General features: G+C 49.2%; 2 protein-coding genes across 4 annotated transcripts in view; one reads left to right on the top strand and one right to left on the bottom strand.

Moving 5' to 3' along the window:
- mrps7 (mitochondrial ribosomal protein S7) overlaps nucleotides 1-18,606 on the bottom strand; it is a 1,172,241-nt gene that overhangs the window by 189,985 nt on the left and 963,650 nt on the right. The gene's annotated exons all lie outside the window — the stretch shown is intronic.
- Nucleotides 1-18,606, top strand: part of mycbpap (mycbp associated protein) — a 195,012-nt gene that overhangs the window by 142,115 nt on the left and 34,291 nt on the right. For 2 of the 3 annotated variants that reach the window (XM_085963210.1, XM_085963211.1), the window contains exons 17-18: nucleotides 11,348-11,392; nucleotides 14,057-14,151. In XM_085963210.1, the coding sequence (XP_085819336.1) occupies nucleotides 11,348-11,392; nucleotides 14,057-14,151 (140 nt within the window). The remainder of the gene's footprint in view (nucleotides 1-11,347; nucleotides 11,393-14,056; nucleotides 14,152-18,606) is intronic. The other variant, XM_085963212.1, reaches the window with a different exon arrangement.

The raw sequence follows: 18,606 nt of genomic DNA on the forward strand, positions 1-18,606 counted from the left end.
CAAGGCTCCAGCACCGGAAAATGTGTCACAACTGAGGTCGTTCCTCGGGCTGGTAAACTATTACCACAAGTTCTTACCAAATTTGTCTATGGTATTACACCCGCTGAACACCCTACTGCAAACAGGGGTACCATGGAAGTGGGATGACGAACGTAGACAAGCTTTCCAGAAGTGTAAAGAGTTGATCACATCAAAAGAGGTGTTGGCCCATTTCAACCCAGCACTACCAATTCGTTTGGCATGTGATGCATCACCCTACGGCACTGGAGCGGTGCTGTCACACAAATTCCCAGACGGGTTGGAGAGGCCAGTAGCCTTTGCGTCTCGGTCACTAACCTCAGCCGAGCGCAACTACGCCCAGATTGACAGGGAGGCCCTCAGCCTAGTATGGGGGGTAAAAAAATTCAACCATTATCTGCATGGGCAGAAGTTCACCTTGCTGACTGACCACCAACCACTTGTCTCCATCTTTAATCCTAAGAAGGGCGTGCCAGTAATGACTGCACAGCGGTTACAAAGATGGTCCCTGTTTCTAGGGGCGAATCAATATGAAATAGAATATAAAGGCACGAAACAGCATGGGAACGCTGATGGGCTATCGCGCCTGCCACTGCCTACGGTGGAGGAAGCACCAGCAGTGGACCCTATCGAGATATTTTATTCGTCGATAATTGAACGATTGCCAGTAACAAACGCGGATATAGAGAAGGAGACCCGTAATGATCCGACGCTGTCACGTGTATATGAATTGACGGTGAGGGGATGGCCAACACATGGCGACTCACTGTTGCCAGCATTCTCATCCAGAAGAGAACAGCTGTCAGTATGCCAGGGGACAGTGATGTGTGGATCCAGAATGGTGATTCCACCCAAGTTAAGGGAGAGTGTGCTAAAGGAGCTACATGAAGGTCATCTGGGGGGAGTGAAAATGAAAAGCCTTGCTAGGGCTTATGTGTGGTGGCCGGGAATCGATCAAGAAATTGAAGACCTAACTAAGAGCTGCTTAGGATGCCAGAAGGTCCAAAATGCACCACCACATGCCCCTCCACACCCATGGGAGTGGCCCTCCTCTCCATGGCAACTGGTGCACATTGATTTCGCTGGTCCATTCATGGACTCAATGTTCTTAATAGCAGTGGATGCTCATTCAAAGTGGCCTGAGGTGATAAAGATGTCTTCAACCACTACAGAGAAAACGATTGCAGTCCTACGGACCATATTTGCCAGAAATGGTTTGCCAGAGCAGATCTGCTCTGATAATGGACCACAGTTTGTGTCCGACGAGTTCCAAAAATTCATGAAAAGGAATGGGGTAAGGCATTACACATCCGCCCCGTATCATCCAGCCACCAATGGATTGGCTGAGAGGTTCATACAAACCTTTAAGAAGGCGATAAAGGCCATGTGCGACGAGGAAATTCCACTACAGCATAAGATGGACAATTTCTTATTAGCCTACCGAAACGCAACACATGCAGTTACCAACCAGACCCCGGCCATGATGTTCTTTAACCGAAGGTTGAGATCTCGTCTGGACTTGCTCAGACCAAATGTGCGAAGAAATGTTGAGGACAAACAATTCCAGCACATCAACGAGAAGCCGACAAGGAGCTTCAATGTAGGGCAACCAGTCTTGGCCCGTGACTATCGAACAGAGAAGTGGCAACCCGGAACGATATGTACAAGGCAGGGGCCATTAATGTACACAGTGGATGTCGGGGAGAACATTGTGAGACGCCACGTCGATCAGATCTTAGCGTCACAGGAAGGCGTCAACCCCATGTCTCGAGTACCTGGGGATGAACCCGACATACCGGTAGCATCTACTTCAGACCCAGTAGCAGTGGAACCCGATAAACTACCCGATGAAAAGGGGTCAGAATCGCCTCTGCACCAAGAACAAGAACCTCCGGAAAGGCGCTATCCCGAAAGGGTCAGGAAGCCGCCCCAAAGACTGAATCTATAAATGGACTTTTGTTGTTTAATGTGCATGTAAAAATGTAATTGTTATTTGAATATTAAGGGGGTATTAATCTAAAAAGGGAGGAATTGTAGTGTATGTGCTTTAAGTCAGAACTACTTTTTACAGCTCCTGTATACTGTAGTACCGGCAGTGACCACACCGGTCTATAAGCTGTGCGCATGCCTCTGTAATTCAATCTAGAGATGACCCTCCTCCAGTAAAGACCTGTTGTTTGTTATGTAGAGCATCCGTGTAATTATTTATCCACTGAACCACGGATCTAACAGGGCTGGAGGAGGTTACAGAGATAGGGAGGGGTGGGCAAGTCCATGGTGGGGCTGGAGGAGGTTACAGAGATAGGGAGGGGCGGGCGAGTCCATGTGGCTGGAGGAGGTTACAGAGATAGGGAGGGGCGGGCGAGTCCACGGTGGGATTTGAACATGAGCGTAAGAATTTTAAAATTAAGCTGTTGTTGGACCAGTGGGTGGGTGAGCACAGGGATGATGGGTGAGTGGACTTTGTGCGAGTTAGGACACGGGGCAGCGAGCACAGGGGTGATGGGTGGGTGGACTTTGTGCGAGTTAGGACACGGGGCAGCGAGCACAGGGATGATGGGTGAGTGGACTTTGTGCGAGTTAGGACACGGGGCAGCGAGCAGAGGGATGATGGGTGAGTGGACTTTGTGCGAGTTAGGATACGGGCAGCGAGCACAGGGATGATGGGTGAGTGGACTTTGTGCGAGTTAGGATACGGGCAGCGAGCACAGGGATGATGGGTGAGTGGACTTTGTGCGAGTTAGGACACGGGGCAGCGAGCACAGGGATGATGGGTGAGTGGACTTTGTGTGAGTTAGGACACGGGGCAGCGAGCACAGGGGTGATGGGTGAGTGGACTTTGTGCGAGTTAGGACACGGGCAGCGAGCACAGGGATGATGGGTGAGTGGACTTTGTGTGAGTTAGGATACGGGCAGCGAGCACAGGGATGATGGGTGAGTGGACTTTGTGCGAGTTAGGACACGGGCAGCGAGCACAGGGATGATGGGTGAGTGGACTTTGTGCGAGTTAGGACACGGGGCAGTGAGCACAGGGGTGATGGGTGAGTGGACTTTGTGTGAGTTAGGATACGGGCAGCGAGCACAGGGATGATGGGTGAGTGGACTTTGTGCGAGTTAGGACACGGGCAGCGAGCACAGGGATGATGGGTGAGTGGACTTTGTGCGAGTTAGGACACGGGGCAGCGAGCACAGGGATGATGGGTGAGTGGACTTTGTGCGAGTTAGGACACGGGCAGCGAGCACAGGGATGATGGGTGAGTGGACTTTGTGCGAGTTAGGATACGGGCAGCGAGCACAGGGATGATGGGTGAGTGGACTTTGTGCGAGTTAGGACACGGGGCAGTGAGCACAGGGATGATGGGTGAGTGGACTTTGTGCGAGTTAGGACACGGGGCAGCGAGCACAGGGATGATGGGTGAGTGGACTTTGTGCGAGTTAGGACACGGGGCAGCGAGCACAGGGATGATGGGTGAGTGGACTTTGTGCGGGTTAGGACACGGGGCAGCGAGCACAGGGATGATGGGTGAGTGGACTTTGTGCGAGTTAGGACACGGGGCAGCGAGCACAGGGATGATGGGTGAGTGGACTTTGTGCGAGTTAGGACACGGGGCAGCGAGCACAGGGATGATGGGTGAGTGGACTTTGTGCGAGTTAGGACACGGGGCAGCGAGCACAGGGATGATGGGTGAGTGGACTTTGTGCGAGTTAGGACACGGGGCAGCGAGCACAGGGATGATGGGTGAGTGGACTTTGTGCGAGTTAGGACACGGGTCAGCGAGCACAGGGATGATGGGTGAGTGGACTTTGTGCGAGTTAGGATACGGGCAGCGAGCACAGGGATGATGGGTGAGTGGACTTTGTGCGAGTTAGGACACGGGCAGCGAGCACAGGGATGATGGGTGGGTGGACTTTGTGCGAGTTAGGACACGGGGCAGCGAGCACAGGGATGATGGGTGAGTGGACTTTGTGCGAGTTAGGACACGGGCAGCGAGCACAGGGATGATGGGTGAGTGGACTTTGTGCGAGTTAGGACACGGGGCAGCGAGCACAGGGATGATGGGTGAGTGGACTTTGTGCGAGTTAGGACACGGTTGATGCGCCATCAATTACTCAAAAGACTGAGGTTAAGCGAGTAACAATCAGGCTTTTATTAACTAAAGAATGAAGGTCTTGTCTCGAGTGGTCGACCCGTCCAGAATACTAAGGGACTGGGAGGTAGTCACTTATATACCTGGAATAGTGGGAGGAGTCAGCCGAGGCATGTCCAGACCTGTACCTAGTGGAATACACATACAGACACAGACAGGTATGACAGTGGTTTACCACATTCACCCCTTGTTTAAAAATGAGTCCGGCGGGGTGAAGTGTATTTAAAAGTTCGTGTATTGGAGTCTCTCCGGAGGTCTTGTCTGCCGCTGTGATCGACGTGGCGACGGCAGGGGTGGTGGAGCTTCCGGCGTCGCGTCCTGTGTAGGCTGGGGCCCTGGAGTGTAGTCCTCGTGGGTGACGGTCCAAGGCGAGCCGGCTGCTGGGGTTGGATATCGGGTCGTTGGGGGGGGGGGTGGTAATGGGTAGTGGGTTACAGCGGTCCCCGAGGGTGCGAGGTCTCGTATGGAGACTGTGTCCTCCCGCCCGTCCGGGTACGCAATGTAAGCGTACTGGGGGTTGGCGTGGAGGAGGTCGACCCTCTCGACCAGGGGGTCCGTTTTATTGGCCCTCACGTGTCTTCTCAGTAGTACCGGCCCTGGGGACGTCAGCCATGGCGGTAACGATGTCCCCGATGTGGACTTCCTTGGGAAGACAAACATTTTCTCGTGAGGGGTGGCATCGGTGGCAGTGCAGAGCAGTGACCGAATCGAGTGGAGCGCATCGGGGAGCACCTCCTGCCAACGGGAGGTCGGAAGGCCCCCAGACTTTAAGGCTAGTAGGGCGGCCTTCCAAACTGTTGCATTCTCTCTTTCCACCTGTCCGTTCCCCCGGGGGTTGTAACTGGTGGTCCTCAGGGCTGATGGGGAGCTGGTGGTACGCTGATTTCAGGTCAATTGTTGAAAAGACGCGGTACTGCGCGATCTGGTTGACCATGTCAGCTATGCGGGGGAGTGGGTAGGCGTCCAGCAGGGTGTAGCGGTTTATTGTTTGGCTGTAGTCGATGACCAGGCGTTGTTTCTTGCCGGTCTTAACGACTACAACCTGGGCTCGCCAGGGGCTGGAGCTGCCCTCAATAATCCCCTCCTTCAGGAGCCGTTCCACTTCGGTTTTGATGAAAACCCTGTCCCCGGCACTGTATCGCCTGCTCTTTGTGGCGATGGGCTTACAGTCGGGGGTGAGGTTAGCAAACAGTGGGGGGGGGGTGGGACTCTGAGTGTGGAGAGGTTGCATCTGGTGCGCGGCGGGCAATTTGGAGGCTGCTGGCTGCGGACTGTGAGTGGGGGGAGGGGGCCACCGTACGCCATCGTAACGCTTTTGAGGTGGCACTGGAAATCCAACCCCAGTAGAACGGCAGCGCAGAGGTCGGGCAGGACCAGGAGTTTAAAATTATTGAACACAGTCCCGTCTACTACTAGTGTCACCACGCAGTAGACGCCAATGTCCGCTGACTGGGACTCGGAGGCCATAGAAATCCGCTGGTGCGCAGGCAGGACTGGGAGAGAGCAACGCTGCACCGTGTCAGGGTGGATGAAGCTCTCTGTGCTCCCGGAGTCAAAAAGGCAGTTTATTGCATGGCCGTTTACCTTAACGTCCATTTTGGACCGAGCTAGCTGGTGCGGTCTCGTTTGGTCCAGCGTCACAGAGGCCAGCGTAGGGGTCGGTGTGTCGCTGCGAGTATCAGATGGGGGGGGGGGTTGCCGATCTGCTGCGTCTCGGCTGGTGTCCAAGATGGCGGCGTCCATGATTCCCATGTGGCTGGAGTTGTCCAAGATGGCTGCTGCTGTGGTGGTTCGCACATGGCTGGGGAGGCCCAAGATGGCGGCCCACACGTGGCGCTGTTGGGGGCCCAAGATGGCGGCTCGCACGGCCCACACGCGGCGCTGCTGGCGTTCGGGGTGGCTTTGGCCTTGCAGACGCTGGCGTAGTGTCCCTTTTTCCCGCAGCCCGAGCAGGTCGCATTCTTCGCCGGGCAGCGCGCTCTGGGGTGTTTGGCCTGGGCACAGAAGTAGCATTTCTGGCCTTGGGATACTGCTGTCTGGCTTTGGGACACTGCTGCGGTAGTTGGGCCGTTGTTGGGCTGTGGCTGGGGTGGCACGGTGCTATGGGGCTGTCCTACCGTGTCCCAGGTTGTCGTTCCCCGCGGCGTCCACGGTGCAGAGGAGTAGGCATCCATGCCCCGGAAGGCTGCGTCCAGCGTTAGTGCGATGTCGGAGGCTTTGTCGAGGGTGAGGTCACTCTGCTCCAGCAGTCGCTGTCGGGTGTAGTTGGACCTGTGGCCCGCTACGAAGGCATCCCGGATCAGTTCCTCCGTGTACTTAGTGGGCGTTACCGCCTTACGCCCACAGGCCCGGCCAAGCACGGACAGTGCTTGGAGGTATTCCTCAGTCGATTCCCCAGGTTGTTGCTTGCGACTCCCCAGAAGGTGCCTAGCGTATACTTCGTTCACAGGGCACGTGTACTGGGTCTTGAGGAGCTGGAGGGCGGCTGTGTACGAGGTCGCGTCCCGGATGACTGAGTACACTCGGTGGTTCACCTTGGAGAACAGGACAGACAGTTTGTCCGCATCCGTTTCGACTGCAGTGGAGGCAGTCAGGAATGTCTCGAAGCACGTGAGCCAGTGAGCAAACTTGGTGGAAGCGTCCGCTTCCCGACTGTCCAGGTCCAGGCATGCTGGTGTGAGGATCTTCTCCATTATAAAAAGTTTAGTTAATAAAATTGATGCGCCATCAATTACTCAAAAGACTGAGGTTAAGCGAGTAACAATCAGGTTTTTATTAACTAAAGAATGAAGGTCTTGTCTCGAGTGGTCGACCCGTCCAGAATACTAAGGGACTGGGAGGTAGTCACTTATATACCTGGAATAGTGGGAGGAGTCAGCCGAGGCATGTCCAGACCTGTACCTAGTGGAATACACATACAGACACAGACAGGTTATAACAGTGGTTTACCACAACGGGGCAGCAGAGTTTTGGATGAGCTGAAGTTTATGGAAGGAGGATGATGGGAGGCTGGTCAGGAGAGCATTGGAATAGTCATGAAAGGCGTTATATAAATGCAGGTTGTTATAGCGTATTCTTCGTTCTTGAAATAAAATGTGTTCTCCACATACCATAATCCTACTCGCCCATTCCCACAGGGCTGCAAGTGTGTCGTTTCTTGAGGGAGGGAGGTTGTGTTAATGTTCAGCAAGAGTCAGTTTAGCTTCAGGTGAACACAAACTGGTGAGTGGAGCAGATCCTGGGAATTGACGCAATGTGAGAGGAGGGGGCCACATGTATGGGACTAGCTGAAGAGCTCTTGCAGAGAGCCGGAATGCGCTCGACGGGCCGACTGGCCTCTACTGTGCAAAAATTCCACGTAGTGCTCACGGGTCATGGGCAGCACTTGGACTAATAGATACGTTAGGAAGGGTATCCACTAGCTAAAGTAGGGAAAGAAAGAATCTTGGCTGTAAGTTTTTGTTTCTCTGCGAATTGTGCGCTAATCAGGGCTGAGAATGGAACACTTTCCACTTCAGGCGCCCATTGTCAGCATCAGACACTGAGGTAAAGCACGCTTGATGCAGAGTGCTGCTCCAACTACTCTGTGCTAGTAATCTGCCTCACACCCAGCTTTGGAGGAGAGACCTCTCAGTGTGACGGTTCCCCATTTTCTATTTGCCCGAACTCACTGAAAATATCTAGTAAATTGGAAGCCAATTAAGAGATTGCAAAGGAACTGAACTTTATGTCAAAAGCAAGTTCCTTCAGTCTGGTATAGATCATTGGTGAGGCCGCTTTGGCATCTTGTGCAGTTTTGGCACCTTGCAAACGTAGTACCATTATTCAAGAAGGGTAGTGGGGATAAACCAGGGAATTACAGGCCAGTGAGCCTAACATCAGTGGTAGGGAAATTATTGGAAAAAATTCTGAGGGACAGAATTAGTCTTCACTTGGAGAGGCAAGGATTAATCAAGAATAGTCAGCATAGCTTTGTCAGGGGGAGATCATGTCTAGCCAATTTGATTGAATTTTTCGAGGGGGTGACTAGGTGTGTGGATGAGGGTAGTGCAGTTGATGTGGTCTACATGGACTTCAGTAAGGCTTTTGACAAAGTCCCGCATGGGAGACTGGTCAAGAAGGTAAGAGCCCATAGGATCCAGGGTGCCTTGGCACATTGGATCCAATATTGGCTTAGTGGCAGGAGGCAGAGGGTGATGGTCGAAGGTTGTTTTTGTGACTGGAAGCCTGTGTCCAGTGGTGTACCGCAGGGATCGGTGCTGGGTCCTTTGCTGTATGTAGTGTACATTACTGATTTAGATATGAATGTAGGAGGTATGATCAGTAAGTTCGCAGATGACACGAAAATTGCTGGAGTGGTAAATAGCAAGGAGGGAAGCCTCAGGCTACAGGACGATATAGATATAGAAACATAGAAGATAGGAGCAGGAGTAGGCCATTCAGCCCTTCGAGCCTGCTCCGCCATTCAATGAGATCATGGCTGATCATCCAAATTCAGTACCCTGTCCCTGCCTTCTCCCCATATCCCTTGATCCCTTTAGCCTCAAGAAATATATCCAACTCTTTCTTGAATATATTTAATGAACTGGCCTCCACCGCCCTCTGTGGCAGAGAATTCCACAGGTTCACCACTCTCTGGGTGAAGAAATTCCTCCTCATTTCAGTCCTAAATGGCTTACCCCTTATCCTTAGACTATGACCCCTGGTTCTGGACTCCCCGGCCATCAGAAACATCCTTTCTGCATCTAGTCTGTCCAGACCTGACAGAATTTTATAGGTTTCGATGAGAGCCCCTCTCAATCTTCTAAACTCCAGTGAATAGAAGCTCAATTGACACAATCTCTCCTCGTACGTCATTCCTGCCATCCCAGGTATCAGCCTGGTGAATCTTCGCTGCACTCCCTCCATGGTAAGAACGTCCTTCCTCCGGTAAGGTGACCAAAACTGCACACAATACTCAAGGTGCGGTCTCACCAAGGCCCTGTACAACTGCAGCAAGACATCCTTGTTCTTGTATTCGAACCGTCTTGCTACGAAGGCCAACATACCATTTGCCTTCTTAACCGCCTGCTGCACCTGCATGCTTAGCTTCAGCGACTGGTGCACAAGAACACCCAGGTCTCTTTGCACTTCCCCTTCTCCCAATCTATTGCCATTCAAATAATAATCTGCCTTCCTGTTTTTGCCACCAAAGTGGATAACCTCACATTTATGCACATTATAGTGCATTTGCCATGTTTCTGCCCAATCACCCAACCTGTCCAAATCGTACTGGAGTTTCATGACATCCTCCTCACAGCATACCCTCCCACCCAGCTTTGTGTCGTCTGCAAATTTGGAGATATTACATCCAATTCCCTCGTCCAGATCATTAATATATATTGTGAACAGCTGGGGTCCTAGGACCGATCCTTGCGGTACCCCACTCATCACTGCCTGCCACTCGGAAAACGACCCGTTTATTCCAACTCTTTGCTTTCTGTCCGCCAACCAGTTCTCTATCCAAGTCAATACCTTGCCCCCAATCCCATGTGCCTTAATTTTGCACGGTTGGTTAGATGGGCAGAACAGTGGCAAATGGAATTTAATCCTGAGAAGTGTGAGGTGATGCATTTTGGGAGGACTAACAAGGCAAGGGAATACACAATGAATGGTAGGACCCTAGGAAAGACAGAGGATCAGAGGGACCTTGGTGTGCATATACATAGATCCCTGAAGGCAGCAGGACAGGTAGATAAGGTGGTTAAAAAGACATATGGGATACTTGCCTTCATTAGCCGAGGCATAAAATATAAGAGCAGGGAGGTTATGGTGGAGCTGTACAAAATGCTAGTTAGACCACAGCTGGAATACTGTGTGCAGTTCTGGTCGCCACACTATAGGAAGGATGTGATTGCATTGGAGAGGGTGCAGAGGCGATTTACCAGGATGTTATCTGGGCTGGAGTGCTTCAGCTATGAAGAGAGACTGGACAGGCTGGGGTTGTTTTCCTTGGAGCAGAGAAGGCTGAGGGGGGACCTGATTGAGGTGTACAAAATTATGAGGCATAGATAGGGTGGATAGAAAGGAACGTTTCCCCTTAGTAGAGGGGTCAATAATCAGGGGGCATAGTTTCAAGATAAGGGGCAGGAGGTTTAGAGGGGATTTGAGGAAAAACTTTTTCACCCAGAGGGTGGTTGGAATCTGGAACTCACTGCCTGAAAGGGTGGTAGAGGCAGGAACCCTCAACATTCAAGAAGCATTTAGATGAGCACTTGAAACGCCATAGCATACAAGGCTACGGACCAAGTGCTGGAAAATGGGATTAGAATAGACAGGGCTTGATGGCTGGCGTGGACATGATGGGCCGAAGGGCCTCTTTCTGTGCTGTATGACTCTAAGACGGTGCATTGTCACAGAGTTCAGCGAACAGCATCCAGGGTGATTGCCGAACCTGGGGCTCTGGGGTATAAGGGCAGACTGACTGAGCAGACCTTGTTTCAAGTAGAAAAAAATACAATTGTGAGAGGGACACGATTCTGTTTAAAATTTTGTGAGGTATGGATGTAGACTATTTAACATCAACACAATACATCCCCAGAGGACACGAGAACAACATTAACAAGGCTTAGACGAGACTAGAGAAGATCTGAAATAACAACACAAAATGCTGGAACCACTCAGCAGGTCAGGCAACATCCGTGGAGAGAGAAACAGTTAACGTTTCAGGTCGATGACCATTCATCACAGACCTGCTGAGTGTTTCCAGCATTTTCTGTTGTTATTTCAGATTTCCAGCATCCGCAGTATTTTGCTATTGGACTAGAGAAGATCTCTTTCCCCACTGTGCAGTGTGGATCCAAAACTCCATGGAACAACTAGAGACAATGCCATGTTTGAAAGGCAGCTGTCAGGTTTGAATGATGGAGGTATAAGTATAGATAGATACTAGTGGGGGACTAAAGGAGACTTTCAGATCTTTGTTCTGGGTGATGAAACAAGTGGAACAGGCTCCTGGTCGGGCAGATTGTACGTCTCCTGTGCTACGTGGCCCAAATGACTTATTTTTCTTTCCACACTTTCCTGCATTTTTTTTTTGTTGAGAATTTTCTTAGCATTATCCCAATTACTGTATACCTGACCAAACTATGTTATCTCTGCTTTTCCATTATCCCTTCGCTAATTGCCCTGTAATAACCCAGCTCCAGCTAGTGTTGAGACAGATGATGGTACTCCTAAAAATGTTGGTAAGTAGAAACAAGACGAAGGTAGGAGGCTGTAGAAATGTCAGAATGTCTTAAGTTAGTATCAGCAAGTATTAAGATTAAAGTAGGAGTCCACTGGATGGCTGGAATCTGCTCTCAGTCAGCTTCGACTGCAGAATTAATTCAACAACAGTACCAAAGAACCAGAATCACACCAGCAAATGAAGTTACAGCAATGAATTATTATGGACCGTATCAGGAATACTATCAAGAGTATTATCACTGTTACTATCGGGGGTACAGAGTATTTAGAGCACAAACAGGCCATTCGGCCCAACTGCTCCGTGCCGGTGTTTATCCTCCACACGAGCCTCCTCCCACCCCTCTTCATCTCACTCCATCAGCATAACCTTCTATTCCTTTCTTCCTCAAGTCTATCCAGCTTCCCCTTAAATGCACCTACACTATTTGCCTCAACCACTCCCTCTGGTAACGAGTTCCACATTCTCACCACTCTCTGGGTAGAGGTTTTTCCGGAATTCCCTATTGGATTTATTCGTGACTATCTTATATTTATGGCCCCTAGTTCTGGTCTTGCCCGCAAGGGGAAACAACTTCTCTACGTCTACCCTATCGAACCCTTTCATAATCTTAATCAGTCTTCTCTTTGCTAAAGAAAAGAGCCCCAGCTTATTCAATCTTTCCTAATAGGCATAACCTCTCAGTTCTGGTATCAGTATTATCACTGTTACTATCACGAGTATTATCATTGGCACCATCAAGACTACTATAAATTAGCTGTTAGCACTTTGGGACGTCCTGAGGTCATTAAAGGCGCTATATAAAAATGCAAGTCTTTCTTTGTTTCTATAGATGTGAACATTGTATAACTACCAGAGTACGATCAACAGTATTAATGTAGAATACTGTAAATCTTTAAGTATAATATGCCCCTGTATATAGTATGCACCCACACGTTTGGCACAGGGTAGGTGTAATGCATGGTCTACCTTACCTTAGCCACACGTTTCACCCTCAGCATTCCTCTTCTCCATCTATCACTGGAGCTGTTTTCTACATTCTGAGCCATTATGGGCTCCCTGACTGTGTTTTGAAAAAATGTACAATTAACACCAGATTGCAAGTAAATAGTGCTGTGAACACACTTTCCTCGGGAACTGTTAAAACCATCAGAGCGGAGACCTTAGTGCTGTCTGTAAAGGTGTATTTAGTCCTGGGGACCCATGTGAAAAACCAGGGTTCCCCATTCCCCACTGACCCACTCTTTTTGCAAGAAACTGGCTTGAGATTATCACCAACATAACAAGTGTCATCATTATATGTTGGGTTGGGTCCTGTAATGATAGACTGCCCCACCTCACACTGTGGGATGTGTTGTAGCACTTTGGATAAAGATCCATCTCCTTTTTCTCGCTGAGAGTGGTTTGGTTTCACATGATTTTCTCAGCATCTCCCATTTACTGCCTACTCTATTGTCTCTGCCTTTCCCTTCACCCTTCATCAATCACCTACAATATTCCAGCTCCATCCAGTGCAGAAGGAGCCAGCCTTTGGCTCAATGGTAGCATTCCCGTTTCAGAAGGTACAAGGTTTGAACCTCTCTCCAGACAATCACGAGGAGCTCCGGCTCGGAATTCCGGGTTGACGTCCTGCGGGCTACTCGTGTCTGTTGGGTGTGGGTGGCCCCGGCCTCATCGTATGGGTTGTGGGAGCCCGTAAAACCCTCCCGCCGTATGGGACTAACGGCTGGTATAAAGGTGGCTACGGCCGTGGAAGGAGTGTTCCTGTCGCACCCTGTCCGACTGTTACTCAGCCTGCGAATCCTCCCAGGGAAGAGCACGAAGATACGAAAACAACAACAACGCCACCCTGTCAGCCTGCGAATCCTCCCACTGCTTCACACTGCTCTTCAAGTGTGAAGATACAAAAACATCGGCAACCAGTGCAGAAAGACAGGTTGGTTCTACCAGAAGGGCAAATAAATAGTAACCACAGGAGTGTCCAAAGAGATTGTTGTGATATTCTGTATAGATGCATAATCCTGCCACAGCCAACAAGTACCAGCTTTGCCTCCAGAATGAACAGTACAGCCACTGACTCACTGGATAACTTGGATTGGAAATTTAGTTTTCTCAATGTTGCTTCAACACCATGAACCCACAAAGGAGTGTTTTCAGGAGATCGTCATGAGCTCGTTGAGTGTTTGTGACCCCATAATTGACAATTGTCTGCTTCAGACTTAAAGCTGTCCTTGCAACCCATGGCATGCTCCTTAAATCCGCAACGAGGCTGCCAGTTTCTGCCTAGTCTAAAACCAGACAGCGCGGGACATTTTACAAGAGTATAAAATGTGTTCCATCCTCCCACTGTGACTGGTACGATGGTGTGCGCACATATGGAACGGATCAACCTGCTTGTACAAGTTCGCACCTTTTTTTAATGTAACCATAACAAATGGCACATAGTACAGGCACATAGTCTTGCTTCAAAACAGGCAATAGATTGTTCCAATTCCTTAGAATTATCAAGCAGACATTCCTGAAACCTGGAGTGTGCGGGGCAACACATTTGGGCATCCCAGTTACTCAGTGTCACTCCCTTACAATGTTTCTCTGTTTCTTCTCTGTCCATTGAAATTCCTTTCTATAAATAACCTACGACTGCCCCGGCATCTGCATCGATCAGATTCAAGAAAACACGGCAGAAAGGACGATAAGAAAGGAGTCGACAAGAAAGGGAAGAAAGTGAGCAAACCTGCTGGGAAAGAGGAAGAGAAGGAGGTATGATTGATGCTTGTGATGTTTCTCTCTTCCTTCCCTGTTAAATTGCTTTTTGCTTTGGAGTCCTGTTTAGTTTTGAGAATGATTTTAGGGCCATAAATATGGGGGACAGTGTTACTCGTCGCCTCTACCCAATCTAATCTGTTTTAAGATCCAGGTGACCTGCCTGACACACTCTTCCTCCTCCATGTTGAAATCAAAACATATCATACCATCTCCTAATTCAACGTGTTCTTTTTGTAAGTACTCAAAACTGGGGAACTCCTCACTTCCCTCAGTCTTCCCTCCTTTCTACAGTCTACACGTTCCTAAACCCCAAGCTTGGTGCCATCTAATCTCTCTTTCCTGATTTGCCTCTCCATCCCTTTTACTCTGTTTAACCCTGCTGGTATCCTGCACTCTTGGCTTTGGCCTTTCAGCTTGTCGGATTAGGAGGGAGTCACCGAGGAATGTCTGTGGTGGGGAGTAGATCACATTCCATATCGGGCACTGGTCACATGTACAGTGTGTCAATTCTGAGACACATTGCCAAAGTAACGGGCATTTTTATATGCCCATGCCTGCTAAAAACTGAATTGTGACAGTTCAAATCCATGTTACACGGGACCCTTGCAACCAGCAGACGGATGAGACATTCATCCCGTCAGTCTGAGCTGGGTTTGAACCCAGAGGCTAGAGGTGAAAGAAAAAATATACCTCATAAAGTAGGTATGACATTTTGGCTAAACAGGATGAGCTGTTCCTCATCCATGGCTCAGTTGGTAGCACTCTCGCCTCAGGGTCAAATCTAGGCGGACACTCCAGTGCAGTACTGAGGGGGTGCTGCACTATCGGTGCTGTGCTCCTTCAACAGCACCTTCCAAACCCGCGACCTCTACCACTTAGAAGGACAAGGGCAGCAGACGCATGGGAACATCACCACCTACAACTTCCCCTCCAAGCCACACACCATCCTGACTTGGACCTGTATCGCCGTTCCTTCACTGTTGCTGGGCCAAAATCCTGGAACTCCCTTCCTAACAGCATTGTGGGTGTACCTACACCATATGGACTGCAGCGGTTCAAGAAGGTGGCTCACCACCATCTTCTCAAGGGCAATTAGGGATGGGCACTAAATGCAGGCCTAGCCAGCCAGCGACACCCACATCCCATCAATGAATTTTAAAAAAGTGCCGTCTTTTGGATGAGAGTTAAACCAAGGCCCCATCTGCTCTCTAAGGTGAGCATAAAAGATCCCATGGCACTATTTTGAAGACGAGTAGAGGAATTCTCCTCGGTGTCCTGGCCAACATTTCTCCCTCAACCAACATCTAAAAAACCCCAGATTATTTGGTCATTATCTCATTGCTGTTTGTGGGAGCTTGCTGGGCGCAAATTGGCTGCTTCATTTCCTACATTACAACAGTGACTGCACTTCAAACGAGCTTCATTGACTGTAAAGCTTTGGGACGTCCTGAGGTCGTGAAAGGCGCTATAGAAATGCAAATCTTCCTATCATTAAAGATATCTGGCCAGTAAAAGCATTGTAGTCTTCCCTTGGTGCACTCTAGCCCTTAGTATCAAGCGGTCCCAGGACATCTGTAATAGATGCCGAGCAAAACTCACTCTGCTGTGCCCTTGTAATGTGTCTCAGTCCCGTCCCCAGAATAGCTTCTCCAAGTATCCAATGTCCCAATTCTGAGACACATTGCCAAAGTAAGGGGCATTTTTATATGCCTATGCCCGCTAAGAGCTGAACTGCGACAGTCCAAAGCCATGTCACGTGGGACCCTTGCAACCAGCAGATGGACAAGACATTTCTCCCATTAGTTTAAGCTGGGTTTGAACCCAGATGCTAGAAGTGAAAGAACAAAGTCTATTGCAGTGCGCCGCTCAACCCCACCGTAAATAGACATTGGGTTATGGTTATAAGGAGCTACATAGAAATTGCAGCAAGGAAACGGACCGTTCGGCCCACCACCATGTTGGTGTTCATCCTCCACACGAGCAGTGTCCCAATCCCGTGTACCCGCCCTCTCCCCATATCCCTTTATCCCCCTTTACCTTCAGCCACCGATCTCAGCAGCTCTTAAATGTTGACATGGTCTCTGCTTCAATTACTCTGCTCGTGAATTCCACAATGTTAAGTATGTGTATTGTATTGAACAATTAACACAAAGACTTAAACGTATAACTCAAACAGGTCTTTACTGGTTGGAGGTAGGGACTATACTGAATACAAGATTACTGCACAGTGCTTATATACCGGTGTGTTCACCCCCGGTATTACGTCTACAGCAGCCTGAGAAAGTAGTACATCTCTTAAGGTGGAACAGGCTTAAGCTCTCTTAAGGTGGAACAGGTTACATACACAACACTCCTCCCTTCTTAGCTTTATAGTCATCCCCCCCATTTAACATAACGTAGTAACATATATACATATATAACTTCATGTTTAACGTAACATATCACAGATTCAGTCTCTGCGGAAAACAGTTCACAGATTCAATCTCTACGAACAGTTGCAACATACTCTTAGTGGGAACAGTTTACAGGTTCAGTCTCTGTGGGAACAGTTCGTAAATTCAGTCTCTGATCTTAATTCGTTCCAGACAGCATCTTTTCGTAGTGTTCGGCCGGAGGTAGTAGAAGTAACAATATTTTAAACAATTATTATTTTCGGCCTCTTCTTTTTCTTTTCTGCCTTTTTACAACTCTTGTCGTTCCCATCTTCTCGGCGGACAGCTGTAATGCTACCAACTCTCTATGTTCTTTAGACCTTAAGTGCTTCCTCCGGATTTCAGCACTTTGGGAGTTTCCATCACAATTTGGGCATACCACATCCTCGTAGTATTCACTATCACTCAACAGGTCGAGAGGCCCTTCTACTTCTTCCTTACCCAACTGGGCGCTATCCGACTGCTGTTCCTTCTCTATCTCTCTTACTTCCCGTAGTAGAGCCAGCTTCTCCCGATGTTCCGTAGACTTTTGGTGCTCCTCCATGATTTCTGCACTTTGGGAGTCGAAGTTACAAGCTGGGCAGGACAGGACATCGTAATATTCGGTGTCGTCCACCAGGTCATGGTAATATTCGGTGTCGTCCTGAGCTAGACCAGTGAGAGGGTCGTCTATTTCCTCCATACCCAGCTGGACGTTAGCCAGCTCTTGTTCCAAATCCAGACATCTTTCCTGAAGAGACTTCTTCATGTGTACCTCTGCATCCAGCTTTTTCTGGGCTTTCAGCAAGTCGTTTACTAGTGACCTCATTTGTGATTTTAATACTTCAACTTCCTTTGGAGATTGATTGATCGGACTATGCAATCCCTCTACCGGAGCAGCTGTTTCAGCGGTCTGTTGTTCTACATTGACGTGAGTCAGCGTACTTTTGGCATCCAATGGCTGCTCTGTTGCAGTCGTTTCAGTCTGTGTCGTCACATCAGCCATCTCAATGACTTTTGAGAGCTCCGAACCCTTTTCCTTTGAAGATCGCAGCTCGTGTTCAAGTTTTTCCCATTTCAGAGTCTTGTCCCTCAGCATATGAAGGAGTTGGCTGACCGTTAACTCTTCTGACACCAGATTATGGCACGCACCTTCAGAACCTGAATCAGCTTTGATTCGTTCGGCCTCCTCGCGCAGATGGTTGGTGTGCTCCTGCTCCATTTTCTCCATCAGTTGCTTCTGTTGCCTTTCCAGATTCTCCCACTCTGTAACAAAGAACTTTTTTATTTCATTCATCTCTTGCTCAAAACGGCGAATCATTTGTTCTAATTGCTGCTGTAGTTTGAAATGGAGTTGAGTTCGAGCCCAGTGTCCCTCAAAAATGTGCATATCAGTAGACTTGACAGACTCAGAATTCTCTGTTAAACTATGTTGTTGTTGCTCAGTGGAATTCTGTGCTGAAACTTTGTCTTTTGCACATGGGTTGGTCTTACCATCATCAGTTCGAGAGTCTGGGCTGATTATCTGCACCGAGTTCTCACTCTTTATGGCTTTTAGCGAATGCCAGTCCATATTTATGTTTCTAAACCACTCCCGGCCTAGTAGTGGTGGACCTCCCTCCGGTAGCACATATAAGTCCATTATTTGACTTCCTTCGCCCTTGTTGGCCACTGCAACCTTTATTGTCCCGATGGGGTACACTCTCTGCCCCGTGTAGGTTGTCAATATAATCTCCGTATCCTGTAGGGGAATATGTTGGAATAACCTTCTGTAATCTTTCTTATTCATGACCGACAATGCCGATCCAGTGTCCAATTCCATTTTTACTTGGACTCCTTCTATCTGAAGAGTAACCCAAATTGTCTGGAGGTCTGCACCCTTACCAACGTTGAGTACCCTTAAGCTAGCCAGTTCAATACTGCTTGCGTCTGAATCGGACTCCTGTTCGGCCACCTTGTGTACCTTTGCGTATTTCCCTTGCGGTGACTTCTTGTTGCTGGTCTTCTTCCCTGACCTGCATACTCTAGCTATATGTCC

Source organism: Somniosus microcephalus, chromosome 21 (assembly GCF_052327205.1).
Source record: "Somniosus microcephalus isolate GS21.2 chromosome 21, FLI_Smic_1.0, whole genome shotgun sequence".
Taxonomy (NCBI): Eukaryota; Metazoa; Chordata; class Chondrichthyes; order Squaliformes; family Somniosidae; genus Somniosus; species Somniosus microcephalus.